The sequence below is a fragment of the Thamnophis sirtalis genome, unplaced genomic scaffold (assembly GCF_051295495.1).
Source record: "Thamnophis sirtalis isolate CommonGarterSnake01/CBP01778 unplaced genomic scaffold, rThaSir2_p1.2 scaffold_5, whole genome shotgun sequence".
Taxonomy (NCBI): domain Eukaryota; kingdom Metazoa; phylum Chordata; class Lepidosauria; order Squamata; family Natricidae; genus Thamnophis; species Thamnophis sirtalis.
In genome coordinates this window covers 59,489,885-59,508,252 of record NW_028261385.1, presented here as the reverse complement: position 1 = coordinate 59,508,252, position 18,368 = coordinate 59,489,885, and the positions used below count along the sequence as shown (strand labels likewise).

The 18,368-nt window shown below is 39.1% G+C and overlaps 1 protein-coding gene across 1 annotated transcript in view; it reads right to left on the bottom strand.

Moving 5' to 3' along the window:
* ROR2 (ROR family WNT receptor 2) overlaps window positions 1–3,102 on the bottom strand; it is a 125,801-nt gene extending 122,699 nt beyond the window's left edge. The window contains exon 1 of the mRNA XM_014064959.2: window positions 2,922–3,102. Coding sequence (XP_013920434.2) covers window positions 2,922–2,991 — 70 coding nt within the window. The 5' untranslated portion in view covers window positions 2,992–3,102. The remainder of the gene's footprint in view (window positions 1–2,921) is intronic.
* Between the last annotated feature and the right edge of the window lie 15,266 nt (window positions 3,103–18,368).

The window sequence follows — 18,368 nt, the reverse complement described above, 5'->3', positions numbered from 1 at the left end:
CTTGCCTGGAAGCAGGAAGATTCTAGGTACAGAAGTTGACTGGGTGACTTTGGGCCTGTCATTTTTCCTCAGCCGTAGACTGGAAAGGTGGAAAACATTCATCTACCAATCTACATTGGAACAGTGTGGTAGTTTACAATCCATAATGTTCAGTGAAGAGGATTTTATCCTGAACTGGACTAAATTTGACATGATAATAATAACAATCATAATGTATAGACTGCTCTGTCAGAAATATCCAAGTTTTCCACAGAAAGAAAAGATATGGGTTCTTCTTAAGCATGAGACACCTCAAGGAAAATAAAGGGGAAGGGCACATTGGCCAAGATGTCAGTTCTCTATTAATTATTTCTTCTTTCTCTTAAAGAAGAAAAGCACGCATTTCAATCACAAGGGTACAAGATCTACAAAGTTATTACAGTAAAGAATAATTCTTATTAAAAAGAGAACAAGGCTCCATTATGACACTGGAAGTAATTAAAACTGAAGTAGTGCTCTTTACTACTAATCACCTTAAACAAATCCAGCAGTTGCAAGAAAATTGGGGTTGAGTTGGAAAGTTATTTTGGGTTGCAACTCCTACTGAGAGAGATTGACATTCTCACTTTGCAAGAATTAAATATATAATCACCAACACCCTCCTTACATTTTCTAGTACTTTGTAACTATCTCCTAACACTGGGGTTGTTTCCCTTGCATTTTCCCATTAGGACAGAAGCCAGGGAAGTAATAGAAGATACATATAATTTTTTAGAAACCAGCTCTGCTGTTTTGCCCTCCAACCAGTCCCCATGCAGCCATAAGGTTCCTTGCCCTTCCCGCAAATGAACTCAGAAATGTTATCTCCCATCCCACAATAAAGCAACAAATGGCAAACCCTTGAAACCCCCAAGCCAAATAACAGAAAATCTAAGCATCTGTCACTTCCTGGGGTGAAGGAAATAGATTGAGTGGGTAAACAAAAGGAAGAAACATTGTTTTAAGCCTCTAGCTTATTAACAGTCCCTCTCTAATCTGGCCTATAGCCTGTTATTTCTCCACTAGGCTCAGATTCACCCCATTCTTCTTCAAGTCAAGCCAGATTCATCCATTTATTTATGTATTTATCAATGTATTTATTAAATATGGAAGCTTAGGAGCAAATTATTCCACTTTCAAATGATGAAGCATGCCATCTCTCCCTTCCATTAGAGTGCAAGGCAAATTAGGGTAGTCCTGGAAGAGTACTAGAAGGTGGCTATGCATAGAATGATTTACACTCGGGATCAAAGGATGGCCCAATAGCACCTTTTTGCCTGCTTCATGTCACCAGGAAGGCAAAGAAGATGCGAGAGACACCAAATGTAAGACTTGTTTAATCTCCCAAGGAACACCACTTTTTCACAGTTGAATGTACAATCAGGCAACTGCCTTTGCGAGTACTGTTAAGTCTTCCACCGGAGTCTTGAACGCACTTAAGACTCCCCCCCTCCTTGTTCTCATAAATCTTACTGCTATTAAAGGAGGAAAAAAAGAGAGAGATGCCGGATGAACTGGCCACAGCAGTCAGCCTGCCACCCCGCCATGGCGCAAGGTCAGATGTTAATAGGGCCGCTTGTATTCAGGTTCTCTAAACAATCGCAAAGCTTGTTGAACCGAGTCCTAATGTTTCCTGAGCCCGAAAGTTTTGGGCCAGCCAGGGAGTGCACAGGAAATAAGATTCTCCTCCCCAAAAAACAAAGGGGGAGAGCAACCAAACAAGCCACTCAAACTCAGGCAAATTTCCCTTGGTAGTTTCCTGGTTTGCCTCTGGCTTCACTCAACACCGATTAACCACACTCAGCTGGAAAGAGAGGCAACAGAAGTGTTTATTGAAACAAAGAAGTAGACATCCCCCTTCCTTTAAGGGGGGAGCTGGTCATAACCCCCCCTGCCATTGAGAAACACCGTGTAGTCAAAGGAGGGGGGGGGTTGTTCTTTGTATTTCTCCACCCACTTTTCCAGCAAAAAAAAAGGAGGGGGGGAACCCTGCTATCCCTAGTAGCCATTTCACTTCAGAATAGAGTCGGATGGGAGAAAAAGCGGCTAACTTTTCCATCCCTCGTGTCTGATGTAAAGGCAGTAATCTTTTCCTTATCTTCCACGCTGAGACTTAAAATTGTTAAGGCGAGGATGGCGCGGCAGTGATGTTACAAGCTCTACCACACAGTTCCCAACACGACGGTGGCATTGTAAAGGAGCCTCCGGCATTTGATCTGGCAAATGGAAGGAGGGAACAATCTTCGTGGTCTCTTCAGGATAGTTTCCCCCCCCCCCTTGAAACCGCGGGAAAAAGGACTCCCGAGGCCATTTAGCCCCCAATCCCTTACGAGAATTAATCAAGACCGCTGGTGAGCCCCCAAAAGCGCTGCGAAAGCGAGTCTAGGTGCACGCAGCTCCTCGGGGTTCGGAATGGCTTACTACTTCTAAGTAAGGCTGCAAAGGCTAGAATTCCTCCCAGAGAACAGCCCCCGCGCTTCCAAGGCGCGCTTAGTCCGCAGCGAAGGCTGTTCATAGTCAGGGAGTCGGCAGGGAAAGCCCATCGGTTCGGCGCGCTCAGGAAAGGGCAGAGATGAAGACATCTCTTGTCCCCCGCACAAGGCTGGCTTAAGAGAAACTCTCACTCTCGTGGGGGGGGGGGGGGGACTGATGGGAGTTACGGCGGGGCCCTTCCTCTCCCGCCCCCGAAGGCTCCCTTTCCATCTGGGTGCAAACGAGGAGCCAGGAGGAACAGGCGAGGTCCCGCCACCACGTTCAACAGTTTGCTTTCAAGTGGGCTCAGCCCGAGGGTAAATCTCCTCTTGCAACCCTCGCTTGCTCTGGGGATGAAGAGCAGCGGGCGGCTGCCAGGCGGTGCTCAACCCTCGCACGCCCTGAGCCGTCGGAGCTACTTTCGGGCTTACCTGCCGCGATCAGAGGAAGAAGCCTGGACGCTGCCAGCAGGACTAAGAAGGCGGCGCTGGCTGCGCCCATGCTGGCGCCGGCCAAGAACGAGGGACAAGGGGGCCGCGGCCGCCGGTGCACAAAGAGATCTTTGTGGCCTCGCTCGCGTCTCTTCTGGGCTAACTGGCGGCGAAGGCGGCGGCGGCGGCAACGGCGGCGGACTGGAGTTTCCCGACGAGGTTGCCTGTCCGACCAGCCCCCGCTGGCTCCTGGCTGAGGGAGGAGCTGCCGCTCCGCCTTCTCCGAGCGGGATCCGCGCCCTGCAACTGGCCGCGGCGGGCGAGGGGAAGCGGGAGCTGAGGCCGCCTGGTGGGCGCGGACGTCTGTTCACGCTGACCAGCCCCTTGTTCGGGCTACCCTGCAGCCCGCCGGCCGACCAGATGACTCTGACCTGCAGTCCCAAAGCGAAGGGAAAGCGTGCGGGCGGAGGGGGCGCTCCCTTCTTTTGGCAGCCCCCGTTCGGCGAAGGAAAGGACGGCAGAAAGGCCGGCCTGGCCCCGGGCGCTGTGCGGGACTTCGGAAACCAAACATGAAGGAGAAAGATTGGATGCCGCCGGGGCAGCCCACGTTGCTTTGCAGCTTCATTGGAAGGCCCAAATTGGAAGCAAAGCCTATCAAGTTTAGTGGATCTTAACTCTCTGGTAGATAAGACACAACAGTGTCACCCAGCATCTGACTTCTCGTCGGAAGCGTTGCGTTATTGCATTGTAAAATCGCACTGAAGCATGAACTTTATTTCTGAGAAAAAGCTGCATCTGTGGAATGGGCTACAAATGTTTTAAGTTGTTGGTGCCTTTTACAATCACCTCTCTACAGTGGTGAAATTCAAAATTTTTTACTACTGGTTCGGTGGGCGTGGCTTGGGTTTGACAGGCGAAGGATACTGTAAAATTTCAATTCCCTCCCCATTCCTGAGGAAGGATATTAGAAAAACTTCATTCCCACCCCAATCGGGCCAGCCAGAGGTAGTATTTGCTGGTTCTCTGAACTACTCAAAATTTCTGCTACCGGTTCTCCAGAACCTGCTGAATTGCACCCCTGCCTCTCTACAATAACTGATGAAAATGTACACAAACGTTATTTTCCACAAAAATACTAAGTTCACAGTTAGTCAGATAGATCCTGCCAATTTATATAAATATTTGATTTCTGCTTAAGTCTCGGATTATTTTAAATGTATATAGATCATTTAGAATTAACAGCCCTAACCCTTGATCCCTTTTTCAGATAACTAAAGCCACAGCTGCCTGGATTCCCTGCCTTTTTGTCATAACAAAATCCACTTTTTCAGGATTGAGTTTCAGTCAGTTCACCCTATTCCATACACAAGTTACCTTGAGTAGAAATGTTGGAAAGCTCATTACTACACCTGGCTCTGATGAAAAGGAGAAATCTGAGTTGGGTGTTGTCAGCACTCTGGTGATGCTTCATCCCAAGTTCCTTAAGAACCTCTCCCAACTTTTTCAGATACTTATTCAATAGCATCTAGGACAATTTCCAAAATGGATTTATGGTGAACCACATAAAACAGCTGCTACAGTACAAAATAATAGTTTCCCAGCACCACTTTTAGGAACTAAGATAATGTTACCATTCACCTGGTAGTTTGCCCACAGGTTAAAATTCCACAGCCAGTGTTATCCAAAATCTATTGAATATCCCATCAAGACAGCCAAATTCTGATTATTTGTTTGGAGATGATGATCCAGACAAACCAAATCCATAATCCCTCATGAGAGGATGTGACCCTTACTGCATTTAGTTACTGTGAAACTGGCTACAGAAGAAAAATTGCATTTTGCCAATAAAGATTTTATATTAGTATCATGGATAAACACACATAATTTTAGTTACTGTTTTTACTCATGCTCATTTGTTGATATTCTATGGAGGAAGGAGCAATATTGTGTGAAACTGGTTTATCCCTATCGGCTGTAGCCTCAAATTTTGCATGTTGATTTACAAGGTATGAATAAATAGGATTCTTTTTTCTGTTACTCATCTGAACACACTGAATGGTATGGTCCTGCTTTCAGAGTTCTCTATCCCTACTGATAGGATTGTTCTCCCTGCTAAAAATTTAAACTATCTAAGAGTTAGACTTCGAAAGCGCAATAGCAATATGTAATCATTTGTAGATAGAGAAAAGCTGTGAATCATTCAAGGCCTGATTAAAACTATCCCTGCATAAAATTATTCCTTGCATAAAAACAAGTGGGTATGACCTCCTGAAAATGAGAGATCTAGTTATTTGAACAGTTTTAATCATAAATATTACAAATGTAGTTCATAGCATCTGAAAACATATTAATTATTTGATTCTACCATTTCTTACAGATACTGTAAAGATAAATACCAAAGTACATAAGTAGTTTATATACAGAAATTAAAATATCAATAAAGTATTTGCAAAGATCATTCCAAGGCTCCCAGCTCTGAAAAGTCCCTGCATTGGGTCACCATTTGATATATTTTTCATTAACGGTGGGGCAGTGAGAAGGCTTTTCCCCACTAAAATGCAGAGACAAATATAGCATAGTATCAATAAATAAAAATGAAATAAATGTACTAATTGTGATAGCATAACAATCAAGACAGCCAGTGTCAGGGCATAAATATAATCTTAATGGTAGAAGGATAGTGTCTAGGATATTTATCTGACATTATGCAAACGAATGATATTGATGGAATGTCAGACTTCCAGGGATGTCTGGTGAAATTTGATCTTAGAAAATTATAAATAGACTAAGGGTCCAAATAATTTTAGAATATTGATTCTTTTACAATAAGATTAATTATAAGGAGCAAACAACTTTTATGGGAAATAATCCTATTTGGTTTTTACAAGAGGAAACAAAGGCAAGCAATTTCATGATTTCAAAAATGATAATAGAGAGGACTAAAGTTTTTAAGTAGAAAAAAATTACAAGCCCGTAAATACTGCAAAATATTATAACAATAAAAATATTGAAAGAGACTTGAAGAATGGAGTTATAAAATAATAGCTACACTATCCACAATGTTTGCAATAATGTCTGTTTTTAATGACAGGCTATGTCCAAAATACTTTTTTTGAAGAAATGATAGATGTATGACAAAATGTATTATCTAACAGGATAGAGATGGTATTGAAAATTGATTTCCAATTGACAGGCCAAGAGAATGAGACAATGTTTTAAGAAAATGGATCTACTTTGTTATTTTACCATCCAAGGTTTTAAATTTTAAAAGGGAAATCACAAATGACAAACCAAGAGAGTGACTTGGATTTTTTTTCTATTGGGTTTAAAAGAGGCTTATTAATGCCTTGAAAAAACTCTGTGATGGGCTAAAGAAGAAATGAAGAAAAGTCAAATCCTATAGCAATATTTGAATAAACTAAAGATTAAGACTGTTAGGAGGAAAAGGAAGGAATATAAAATTGGTTTATTTGAGCAGGGTTAAAACAATATATAGTTATTTCTGACCATCCTTTATGGACTTTTTGCTGATAGCAGGAATGAAAATATTTTTTATTTGTTTATAAATAATAGGCAGGGTATGGGGTGAAGAGGTCAATGTTTGTAACCTTAGAAGGGATGAAGAATCACTAAATTATATACTTGTGTTGAAAGTTGGGATTCACTTCCTATATATATATATATATATATATATATATATATATATATATATATATATATATATATATATATATATATATATATATATATATATATATATATATATATATATATATATATATTCTTTATTCTTATTTTCTCTTTTTCTTTTTTCTTGCACTTTTTAGTCCTTCCTTGTATTCTATGTTGTTTAAGTTTAGTTTAGCTTAGTTCACCATTATAATCAAAGTCTTAATAAAATTATAGTCCGAAAATTGGAATGGCATCCAGGTATAAAACCACAAGGTCCCTTTTTCTCTGCTATGAATGGAATGGCTTCTTCCATTTTAACTTATTCTTCCCTCTAAGGATTATCTTCTCAGACAGATTGTTACATACCTAGGGGAGACTAGGGATCAGTGAAAAAGCCTTCCGCCTTTTTGGCTTATGTTCATGCTTCTAGATTTTTCCAGCACATTATCAATCATGTTCTATCCAATCAAATTACTGGCCAGTTCTATAATTGCCAATTTGAAATTCATTTTGAAATCATGACATACTGACTTCAATCCTCTGATAACATAAACTAAATTTTAAGGTTTGGCTAATTCCTGGTGATAATAAACTGAAATGAAAAGCTATTTATATATTAAAAGGGAAAATAGGATATTGCAAGTATAGCAATTCATGAGATTCATTGTTCTCATATGAAACTTTTTTTTACAGATGTTATATTTTATTGCTTAACAAAAACCCTGGTTACTATAGATTTGGATAAAAAATAATAGGGAGTTTTAAGCATCAACAAGCTTTTTCTCAGATTAACTAAGTAAAGTAGGGAGAAAGCAAACTGTTCAGGTAGGTTTTCATTTAATATTTAGAATGAATGAGCAATAATATATAAGAAATCCTAAAGCCTCAATTTTACAGAAACTTGAGGGAAGGGTTGTCTGTTAAAGCACATGTCCGTTAAATCTAAATGTATGTGATATATGTACATTCATCACCCCCAAAAGTTCCTTTTGCCTAACAGTCAATCCATACAAAACATTATGATTTTCCATCAGAGAATATCCATTTGATATACTGTAGATTATATATATTTTCCTAAATTATATAAAATTTACATGCAGACTCTAAATGTTAGTTTTATAAGTCTGTGGGACAGAATAGTAAGGCAGAAATATTAACTACCTAAATATGCATAGAAAAAATGCACAGTAGGATATGAATGTGTTTAAAAACAAGGTCATAGGCATTGTGTAGTAAACAGCTCAGCAATGTTGAGGTGGGGGAGAAGAAACAAAATGTTTAAAGGGTCTTGTAGCCCATTAATCTTGTCTAGAGGAAAATATGTCCATTGATAAGTTTTTGTTAGTCTTAGCTGCAACCTGAACATCTATGTCACTTTTAAGTAAAGTGATCAAAAACCAATTGCTCTTTCTAACAAACTGTCCAGATTGATTATAGCAGTAATACACAGTCTAAGATCAGATTGTCCCAGAGAACATGAGCCTTTCTCGAAAACACAGGGGATTACATTTCACTCAATTCAGTGTTAAAAGTAAATTGAGTAACGTTAACCAGTGAGGGACTAAAATTCTTTCTGATTGGCCTTTGAAATTTGCAAAACATTTCAAGAGTGATTTATTGCAGTTGTCAAAGTCATTTGGAAAAGAACCCAAACAGAATGTAGCCTTCTTATTAGGGTTATTCTGTCTTCTATACATGTGAAGAAGTATCAAAGAATTTTAGTTTTCATGTTCCATAAAACAAGAAAACACTCTTAGTACACTTTGTAAGGGGGCTGGGCTACAAAACCTTTTGCTCTTCTCCAAATTTCCCAACAACTTGGAGAAAACTTTTAATCACAGTACATTTTTACCCCCGTTGCCTAAGAGCCATTTGACTGATATACAACTTGTTTTTATGTATAGTCCTTCTCATGTTCTGTATGTGACTGCACTGCATTATAGAAAGAAAAAGAACATCTAAAAGCTGCTGTGGGCAAGGAGAAGGAGAATCAAGGAGAGAACTTTAAGATTTTTTTTCCAGCACTACCCAGCCTAATTCAGCTGACCTAAAAATTAATGGTGTATGATGATAAGTCTATCTAGCAACATTGGGAACAGTGTTTCACTAGCTTTCAGTTTACATATCCTTGGGTTCGTTTCCAGAATTCCTCGAGGAAGTGAAGGTAGAGACAGAGTGTTGCCTATGTAGCCACTTGGCCTACATAAAAAGCAAATTACAGGCATGTCTTCCTTCTCTCCCATGCCATCACCCACAATTCAACTTTCTATATATTGCAAGCACAGCAACATGGCTGATGGAAGGTTAGATAAATGTTATCCAAAAAGTTTTTATCTGCCATTTGGATATGGAGGGATTAACACCAAAATGAGTTGGAGTGGAAGGGAGAGAATGACACCTTGATATATACATTTTGAGAGGTGAACATAGAAATTAAGTCATAGAAGTATGTAAGATAACACACAAAGGAAACAGAAGTGGACTGGCGGAGATAGATGAAGTTCTGAGCAATAGGAAGGGAAAAATTGAATGCATCATCCAGGAACTAATGTAGGATCATCACAGTACAGGATGAATGAAGAATCTGTCAGAATTACATTTAAAAACTAGCAGTTATGATAAGCAGGAAGACATGAAACAGGAAAGCCCTTATCACATTTTCTAAATGAGCAGGGTTGCCTCGTGATTGTATTAATGAAAGATTAACAAAGCCATCCAAAGTGCATCAAATCAGAGAAGGGGAAGTGTTCCAAAATTGGAAACATTCATCAAGCAGTGCAAATTTCCTCACAGCACATGGAAGACTGCAGGACATCTCCTGGAAAGACTTTTTGTGGAACATGCATGGATTGATTAGGAGGAGCCTGAGAAGAAAAGAGTCCATTGTGTAGGTTTACTTTCTAAGAAACTGTAACTCCAAAATTACAATGGTATCTTTATGCAGATGAGGAAACTACTTCAAGAACCAATTCTCTTTGATTTGAACACTAAAACTCAAACACTCCACATGTTGGACAAATGTTTACAAACTTATACGACCCACACAGGGTCTTGTTACAAAATGCATGTGATTTTTAAAAATTGTCCTGACTGAACTGCATTTTGCAAATCAAGACAGCGGTGAGGACAATAGAGATCCAACAATTTTCACTATTTTCCTGTTTTCTGAAGATGAAGGTGCAAAATGAGAAGCAAAATTAATTTCCCTCCTTCCTTGAAAAAAATGCACTCTTGTAAAAACCTGATAGAAGGATTGTGCTTATTAATTCAAACTTTAATTGATTTGTACATAGTTATATGCAAACTTTCTGAATTAAAACATTTTAAAATAAAATCTGCAATATATGTCTTGAGATTTACCTAACAAGACAAACAGTCCCATTCTTCATTTAGTTCCAAGAACACTCTGTCAAAGAACAAGGAAAGCATTTTCAGGAAAACATGAACTACATATGATCACTTATCCTATTAAATCACAAAAATCTTGGATTCAAGAACATTAAGGCATTCCTTATGTAAGCATTTACTACTGCAATGAATTGTCAGAGGAGACCTCTTTATGTTTCTCTTCTGAAATCAAAATAATAAATAACACATGATTAAAACATAATAAGCTTTCCATATGTTCTACAAAACATTTGCTGTTATTTTGTTTTCAGTGCTTTGGGGAGGGGAAAAGTTTACTGGAAGAAGAGAAAGTTTTCTTCACCGTTGGGTCTCTTCTTATTTGGGGCTACATTGCTGTATTGAGCTACTTCCAAGCTACTCTTAAATCTGTTAAACTCATAAAGAATAGAGGGAGGGGGGAGGAGAAACTACACAAGTAACATGTCCTTTTCTATCTACAGTACATTAAAGTTACATGGTTTTTAATTTATTTACGTCATGCCCTTGAATAATTTTCTTATCTCTTCATGCATGAAAAGTGTAAGGAGGTTTTGTCCTTGTTTTATATTCAACTCATCCCCCGCTCCTTACAATTGTATAAGATCATAAAGTTTGCCTGCTGGATTGGACCCCTGGCCTATCTAGTCCTGCAACCTACCCTTTCAGTGGTCAATCACTAGTCTCCTAGCAGTATAAAATACAGTGTAAAAAACTTATTACTATTAACACACAGCCTTCTATTACTACCACCAAGGCTAACTGAAATAAAAACTTACACTGCATGCAGAACATGTTTAGACTTAGCGCCTGGCAGAAAACCAGAAAAGTTTTTTTTCCCCACACACCAAGAGACACACTGACAACACTGTTCTATAAATTTGGCATAAGAGATACCATTGTTAAGAAATAACAACAGGCAAATCAATCACACTGTGTGTCTGTGTGTGCGCGTGAGCGTGCAAGCGTGCGTAAAAACAGTTGCTCTCTTAAGCAAAGAATTGTATTTTAATTTTTCTTTTTAGCTTCCAAAAGTCTTTTCTGGTACAGTAGGATGACATTATATATGGTAGCTGCAAAGGTGTTATATTTTCTGCGACTCCAGGTTAGGAACTAGAAAGACTGCAGATTTTGTGCTTCCTGGCCACATCTTGATATAGCTGAACACACTTTCTTTTTCTTTGAATTCAGAGACAGGACCATTAACACTTTAGATAAAGTCCTGGAGGGTTTGGCAAGATCAGATCTCCTCCACTGACATCAGATCTTCCTCCTCCTGCACATCTTTGCAACTGAGATATAGATTTTTGTGGCATTTTAAAGTCAAAGATACTCATCTCTATGTAAGCTTTCCAAGGCTGCACTCCATTTCTTTGCACAAATACTGTTAAAAATATATTCCTGTAAAAAGTGGCGGGGGCTGGAGTGGGGGAGATACCTCTAAAAGCCTCTTCCTATCTCTAAGTCTGATACTGTTTTTCCTACTATGTTGAGGGGAGATCATTCAGCAGTATCAAACATCTGCTTTGCACATCCTTTCATGTAGCAATTAATTTACAGTTTCCAAGCTGCTCACAGGTCTGGGAGAAATCTCTGTTTGAGAGCCAAGTCTATTGATTAAAAAAGGCATGTGCAGACCACCCTCCTCAACAAATGGTGCATGGAGATGGTGTAGAGGAAGGCCAGGGGAATTAAAAAGACGATAAACTTTTTAATTCCCCTGGCCTTCCTCTACCTCAGGCCTGTCAAACTGGTGGCCTACAGGCCCATGCAGGCCACACCCAGGCCTGTGCAGGCCTCGGCCACCCCAGTTTCACAAAGGCAAAAAACATCCTAATACGTCGCGATACTACCCGATATGTCATGATACTGCCTGTGATGTAATCAGGTTTGATACCTCTGCTCCACATCAATCCTCATCTCCATTGCAAGCAAATAACTTTTTCTGTTCAAATATATTGTGCAGAAATATAGTTAACTACAGTATATCTGTCTGTAAACGAAGTTAGGGATGAAACCTGGAGTGTTGCTGTCCATTATTAAATAAATTTATATTAATTCTTGTCTCTCCAGGACAGCATACCAAGCTCATCTTCTTTTAATTTTACCTCATATCAACCCTAAGGTGGGCTAAGGTATACCGTATTTTTCGGAATATAAGACTTCCCCTCAAAATCAGTATAGCAATTTTGGCCTCCTGAAACCACATCCCCTTCACCAAAATGGTCGTGCAGAACCTTTAGGAGGCTCTCAGAGTCCTCCTGGGGGCTGGGGAGAGCAGAAATGAGCGAAAATGGGAGTGCGAAAACTTTTTTTAAAATTTTGGCTCTTCAAAACCTTGGTACATCTTATACTCTGGTGCGTCTTATACTCCGAAAAATACGGTACTTAATCCAAAATCACCTATTCTGTTTCCATGGCTGAGGATGAACTTGACTCTAGGTGTATTCACTCTTAGCTTAACAGCTTAATCACTGCACACACAGACCAGAAGCATGAATGACTTGACTTTGTACAAGGAAACTTTGGATGTTCATCTGATGTTCATATTGTGCAAAGCTATCACATTACACTCTCAGAATCCATGCTTTGTTATTACAGTGAGGGGTAAAACATATACATTCCTGGGGGCTAGGGGAATAATAATAAGAGGCTTACAAAAGAGCAAACAGCTTCTGGACTGCTTAATCTATTCTTTCACATCTTTAGAATGCAAGCTTAAGATTTTTAAACATCTGGTCACAAAAATTGTTTGCTTTCCATTTGATGAAACAAGATCTAGTCAAAGATTTGTTTGCAAGGCCATCTGTAAAAAATATGACTGATGCAAGGAGCCACAAATTGTAAATACAAGTGCCACTAACTTCAGTGGGACTTATTGCCAAGCATGCATGCTTAGGAAATTGTGGCCTAATGATTAAAAGTCTTTGATTATCTTCGTGATTAACTATGTGCTATTTAATACCAATAAGTTGACTTTTCTTTCAAAATGTTGTTGAGAGCTGGTCTTGCTAAGGCTTTAGTTCATAAATTTTCGGTGGCTACATAATTGCTTCTAGATTCCTAGGGAAGTTATTTTTGTTCCACGCACTATATCTGTAACAAAATTAACTGGTTTTTAAGGACCCTATCCTTTCAACAAATATTATGCAGGTACAGGTGCTGATGTTAATCCGGAGTCAATTAAAAGTTCACAGTTGGAACAAATGTCTAACTTTGCCTCTTCACTTTGCTGACTCTAACTTGCTTCACTGGAATTTGAAGAGTTTGTGTGTGGATTTCCAATTCTATGAACTTCTAGAGATAGAATAGAATAGAATAACAGAGTTGGAAGGGACCTTGGAGATCTTCTAGACCAATTCCCTGCTTAGGCAGAAACCCTGTACCATTTCAGACAAATGGTTATCTTTTTTTTTACTATTCTCTCTTACAAGTGTGGGTGGTATTTACCATTCTTTCTCAACATAATGCTCCATGCTTGGATAAAGTGGACTGTAGCCTTCTATTATTGTCACCTCTATCAAGTAGACCAGACCAAGTCACAGACCCAGTCAGGCCAAAAGCTACTTTTGTTAAAACAGTTATACAGCAGTGGTGGGATACGACCGGTACGCCCCAGTACGGGCGTACCGGTGCCTGCTGGGAGCACTAGGTACTATTCCGGTACAGTGCTCCAGAGAGCCCATCCGCCCGCCTGCTCTCCTTACCTCTATTTGAGCCAACCAGGGCATTTGCGCATACGCATGGAGCATATGGTGCCTGTGCGATGCTTGACCGAGCAGCTGGAGCATTACAGGTGGTGAGTACACATGTGTGCGCTGCGTGTATGCACATGGTGGACGCTGGGCCCCGTTGCAGCGTACCGGTTGCAACAGGAGCAGGAGCCCACCACTGTTATGCAGGTAGTCCTCATTTAGCAACCACAATTGAGACCACCAACTGAGTTGTTAAGAAAAGTGGTTGCTAAGTGAAACATGATTTTACAATCTTACTTCAACTTTTTTTATAGATCTACAAAGGTCTTAAATGAGAAGACTGGTTGCTAAGTTACTTTTTCATCACTATCATAACTGCAAATAAGCCAGTCACTAAATGAGGACTACATGTAATAACAGAATCTTATCAGTTTAAATATGCTACCTTTCTTGCCTCTTTTATTTTTCTGATAACTGCAGCAAGAGGAAAGTTTATGCCTTTTGACAAACAACAAATTTTGGCCTGGGGTCAAGTTTTTCTTCATCTGATTGTTGCCTTGCAGCTCATCTTCCTTCTGTCTTCCAAGACCATCCTTTTTATTCACTACAATTATGTTGCAATAAGTTGCCTTCACTTGTCCCAAAGAATGAAGGCACTGTTCAGTATAGGAAATTAAATTAAAGTCTTCATTTAAAGGTGTTCTTTGTTGTTGCAAATGGCAACTTTATGAGTACAAAATTGCATTCAAGGCATAAGTTACAAAGCATAGGTGGTATTCAGCAGGTTCTGACCAGTTCTAGAGAACCGGTAGTGGAAAATTTGAGTAGTTCAGAGAAACAGTAAATACCACCTCTGCCTGGCCCTGCCCCCATCTATTCTCTGCTTCCCAAGCCCCAGCTGATCGGGAGGAAATGGGGTTTTTGCAGTAACCTTCTCCTGGAGTGGGGTGTGAATGGAGATTTTTCAGTATCCTTCCCCTACCACGCCCACTAAGCCATGCCATGCCCACAGAACCGGTAGTAAAAACTTTTGAATGTTACAAAGCAATTCAGTCCTTCATTTCCAGTGCAAAGCCCTGAGAACCAGTAGTGGTTAAATGGGAAGGCTCTGAATTCCACTCCTCCCTTAGGCATGGAAACCAGTAATTCTTTTTCAGCCCAATCCCTTCACAGGAATGTTGTTTTTGGTATGGGAAAAATAGGAAGAGGAAAAATGATGTGCCCTGCCTTGAGCTGAACAAAATTAAAAGTGAGATATATATCTAATAAGGAAAAAAAATCCATTTTCCATTACCAACCATTTACAATAGTAGCATAAATATATACAGTAGATTGAAAGACCTGAATACCTCCAGTATTGTATATTCCCAGAGTGGCATAACACTGTAAATATTGTAGAAGACTTGTAAGGCATTGTGTAAAAATCCAGAGGGATGTGACCTTATTCTTAAAGTAGAAATGGAAACTTTTTTTTTTACTGCTGACTTCAACTCAGAAGTTGTGGTGAAATCAATCATGATGTGGAAAGGCAGGCCTCTCTTATGTTGCTATTAAAATCTCAAAATAGGACAGGGCAAGGAAAAGATTTTGCTCAGAGGAGTGTTTCATCCTTGACTATACAGGTTTTTTTGGTCAAAACTCAGGTACCAGTATATATATTTTTGAAGATAAAAGCAAAACAAAAGAGGAGGTGCAATATTTTATTTTATTTCATTTTTCTGCAACTTAAGTTTGTAGACTATGAATCACTTTACAAGATTATTCAGGGGAAAAAAATAACTTAGATATAGTAACAAAGCTCTTTGCACTATTTGGTTAGGGGACAGAAGAAAATCTGGCAGTAGTAGAATATATTTTTGAAAGAGTGTACTGGAAGAAAATGCAATGTAGCCTAGTTTGATTTAGCCTAATCTCTTTCTCTGCACACCTATTTAGAAGTCAGTTCAACTGCATTAAGAGGAGTCTAATTGCAACCAAGTTGCTTTTACTATTTCTGAAATTTAGGCTACTAATTTATAAATTGGAATGCACCGCATAATAATTAGCATGAATTAAGTTGTTGGACACCATATTGTGGAAACTATTTAGCATTTTACTTTATGTTTGCTGTACATAAAGTAAACCAGCATTAGTTATGCTGGTATGCTGAAGTTATGCAACTCCTTTCCTTGAGAGGCAATGGTACCCAACTAGGATATAGCCTCTAGTTCTTCCAAAGTTACCACAAAACAATCATTCTTAATGGGAAACAAGAGGAAAACACAAATAAAAACTTACTTAGGTATGAATCTTTTTCTCTTCCTTAAGAGAGGTTTTCTTCATGCTTTTGAGAAGAAATGATCAATCCAAAGCTCACATTGTATTCTTTCTTAGAGGATGCTGAAAGGTAGTGGCTCAGTGGCTAAGAGGCTGAGCTTGTCAATCAGAAAGGTCGGCAGTTCGGCAGTTTGAATCCCTAGCGCCGCATAACAGAGTGAGCTCCCGTTACTTGTCCCAGCTTCTGCCAACCTAGCAATTTGAAAGCATGTAAAATGCAAGTAGAAAAATAGGAACCACCTTTGGTGGGAAGGTAACAGCGTTCTGGCGCCTTCAGCGTTTAGTCATGCCAGCCACATGACCATGGAGATGTCTTGAGATAGTGCTGGCTCTTTGCCTTTGAAACGGAGATGAGCACAGCCCCCTAGAGTCAACTAGCACATATGTGCAAGGGGAGAACCTAGAGGATGCTTTACAGAGATTCCCAAGAAAACTGTGTTTTATTCTCTCTATTGCAAAACTGTTTTAGGCATAGTACATATAATCTCACAGTTTCTTCATATTGTTTTCTTGTCTAATCTTCTCCCAAGTCCTTCTTCTTTACATCTGCTACATTATATACTTGGATTTGTAGTACCAAGGACTAAATACCACATATTACTCCTAATCTCTATTTTACAGCCTCCAGAAAATTCCCAGTTTATGACACTGAAATTTGATGGCAAAATGGCTTCTTTCTTTCTCTTATTGACTTGCTTCTTTCTCTTTTACTCCATCACTTTTTCTCCCTCCTATGTACCAATTTGCTACTTAATTTCTTTCAGCTTCTTTGGTAGCTAACTTCAGATTCCAATGCTCATATGTGCTTGGAAGCAAGCCACATCCAAAAACTTGGAAACTAATTATGCCTTACTGGTTTAGAATCTATTCATCTCCTATGGGACTTTTGCTGCTTCTACTTTGCGGTAATTTTAAATCTAGATGGTATGTAGCAATAACTAACAAATTGTTTCATATTGGTGTATCCCTTCTTAAATATGAATTTCAATAAAGCCCTGGATCTTACTAAACAAAGATAGTAAGATATTGAAATTAGCATAATTTAGCAGCAGCCCCCACTGGGTATCATTACTTTAATGGCAACTTTAACCTACAGGCTATTTTTCTGTAAAATAAAACTTAAGATGGATATATTAGTAACAGAAACTTCAATATCCATTTTGACTCTTAAAATCTTCCAATCCATTAGACTTAGAATAACTGTATTGTCACTTTAAATGTACACTAATCAGCATATATTAAAATGAAATTTTGTGGCATCAAAGGATCACCACCTCCAATATACACTACATAAACATGACCAAAATTAAATAAATAAAATTATGCATATACCCACATACATTATATGACGCAGAGAAACAACAGAGTGTAGTTCGGACGTATACATGCAGTGGTGGGATCTTGTTCATTGATTTTGTGCTTCGCTCGTGCAGATGTGCAGTTTTAACAAAATCTATCTTCCATGTTACTTCTGGGTAGTAACACAGGTGAGGCATGGCAATCCACTCTGCTATGTGAATCAGCTGAGAGGATATAGATAAGTAAAGCGCAGGGGAGGGAGGGCCCACCTGATCATCAGAGCAAACTGGTTCGCTCCCCAGCTGATTGTCGGAGCTACTGGTTCACCAGAACCTGTCCAAACCAGTCTGAACATGGTTCAAATCTTGGCAATTTTCTCTTTGGAATAGTAAGATCAGTTGCCTTGTTATAGTAATAGCTTCCTCTGATATCAGGGTCTTTCCTTCTGAGTATGAAAGAACTAATACTCATAATTAGCTCATCCTTTGCTACCGTATGTCCATTCAATGGGTGAATCCCAATGGTAGTTTCATAACCATCTTGACACTACTTGAAATAAAGAAGGTACAATTGAAACTCTCCAGAATAATACTGAGTCTTTCACTTCCTAATTTGGGTCAATTTTTGGGGGAGCCTTTATGCAGATGTTATATAAAGAAGGCAAAGTAGAGCTCTGAGAAATCCTGAGACCAAGAGACTGATCAGTAGTCCAAATCCATTTTCTCAGAATAGAATATGATCACAATAATTAAAAACAGCTCCTCCCATACTGGTTAAGCACTAGTTTATTTTTACGTATGATCTCTTGCTGTTTCAGTCGTGCACTGCTTTGTCTTGGGATCTATAGAACCATTTTTAAAATTCATTTTAGAATAAAACCACTTTAAGAAGAGCAGCGTGCAAACAAAAACACACTTGTAGAAAACTTTTTTGGAACCTTATGCACACTTTTTAAAAAAAAAAGGTAATAGATTTCTGTCAGAGGATTTAATAAAATCTGAATTTAGAGTCCAAAATAAGAGTACACGAATGGAAGAATTTCATTCTCTGGATTACAATAAAATGGAAAAATGACTCAGAG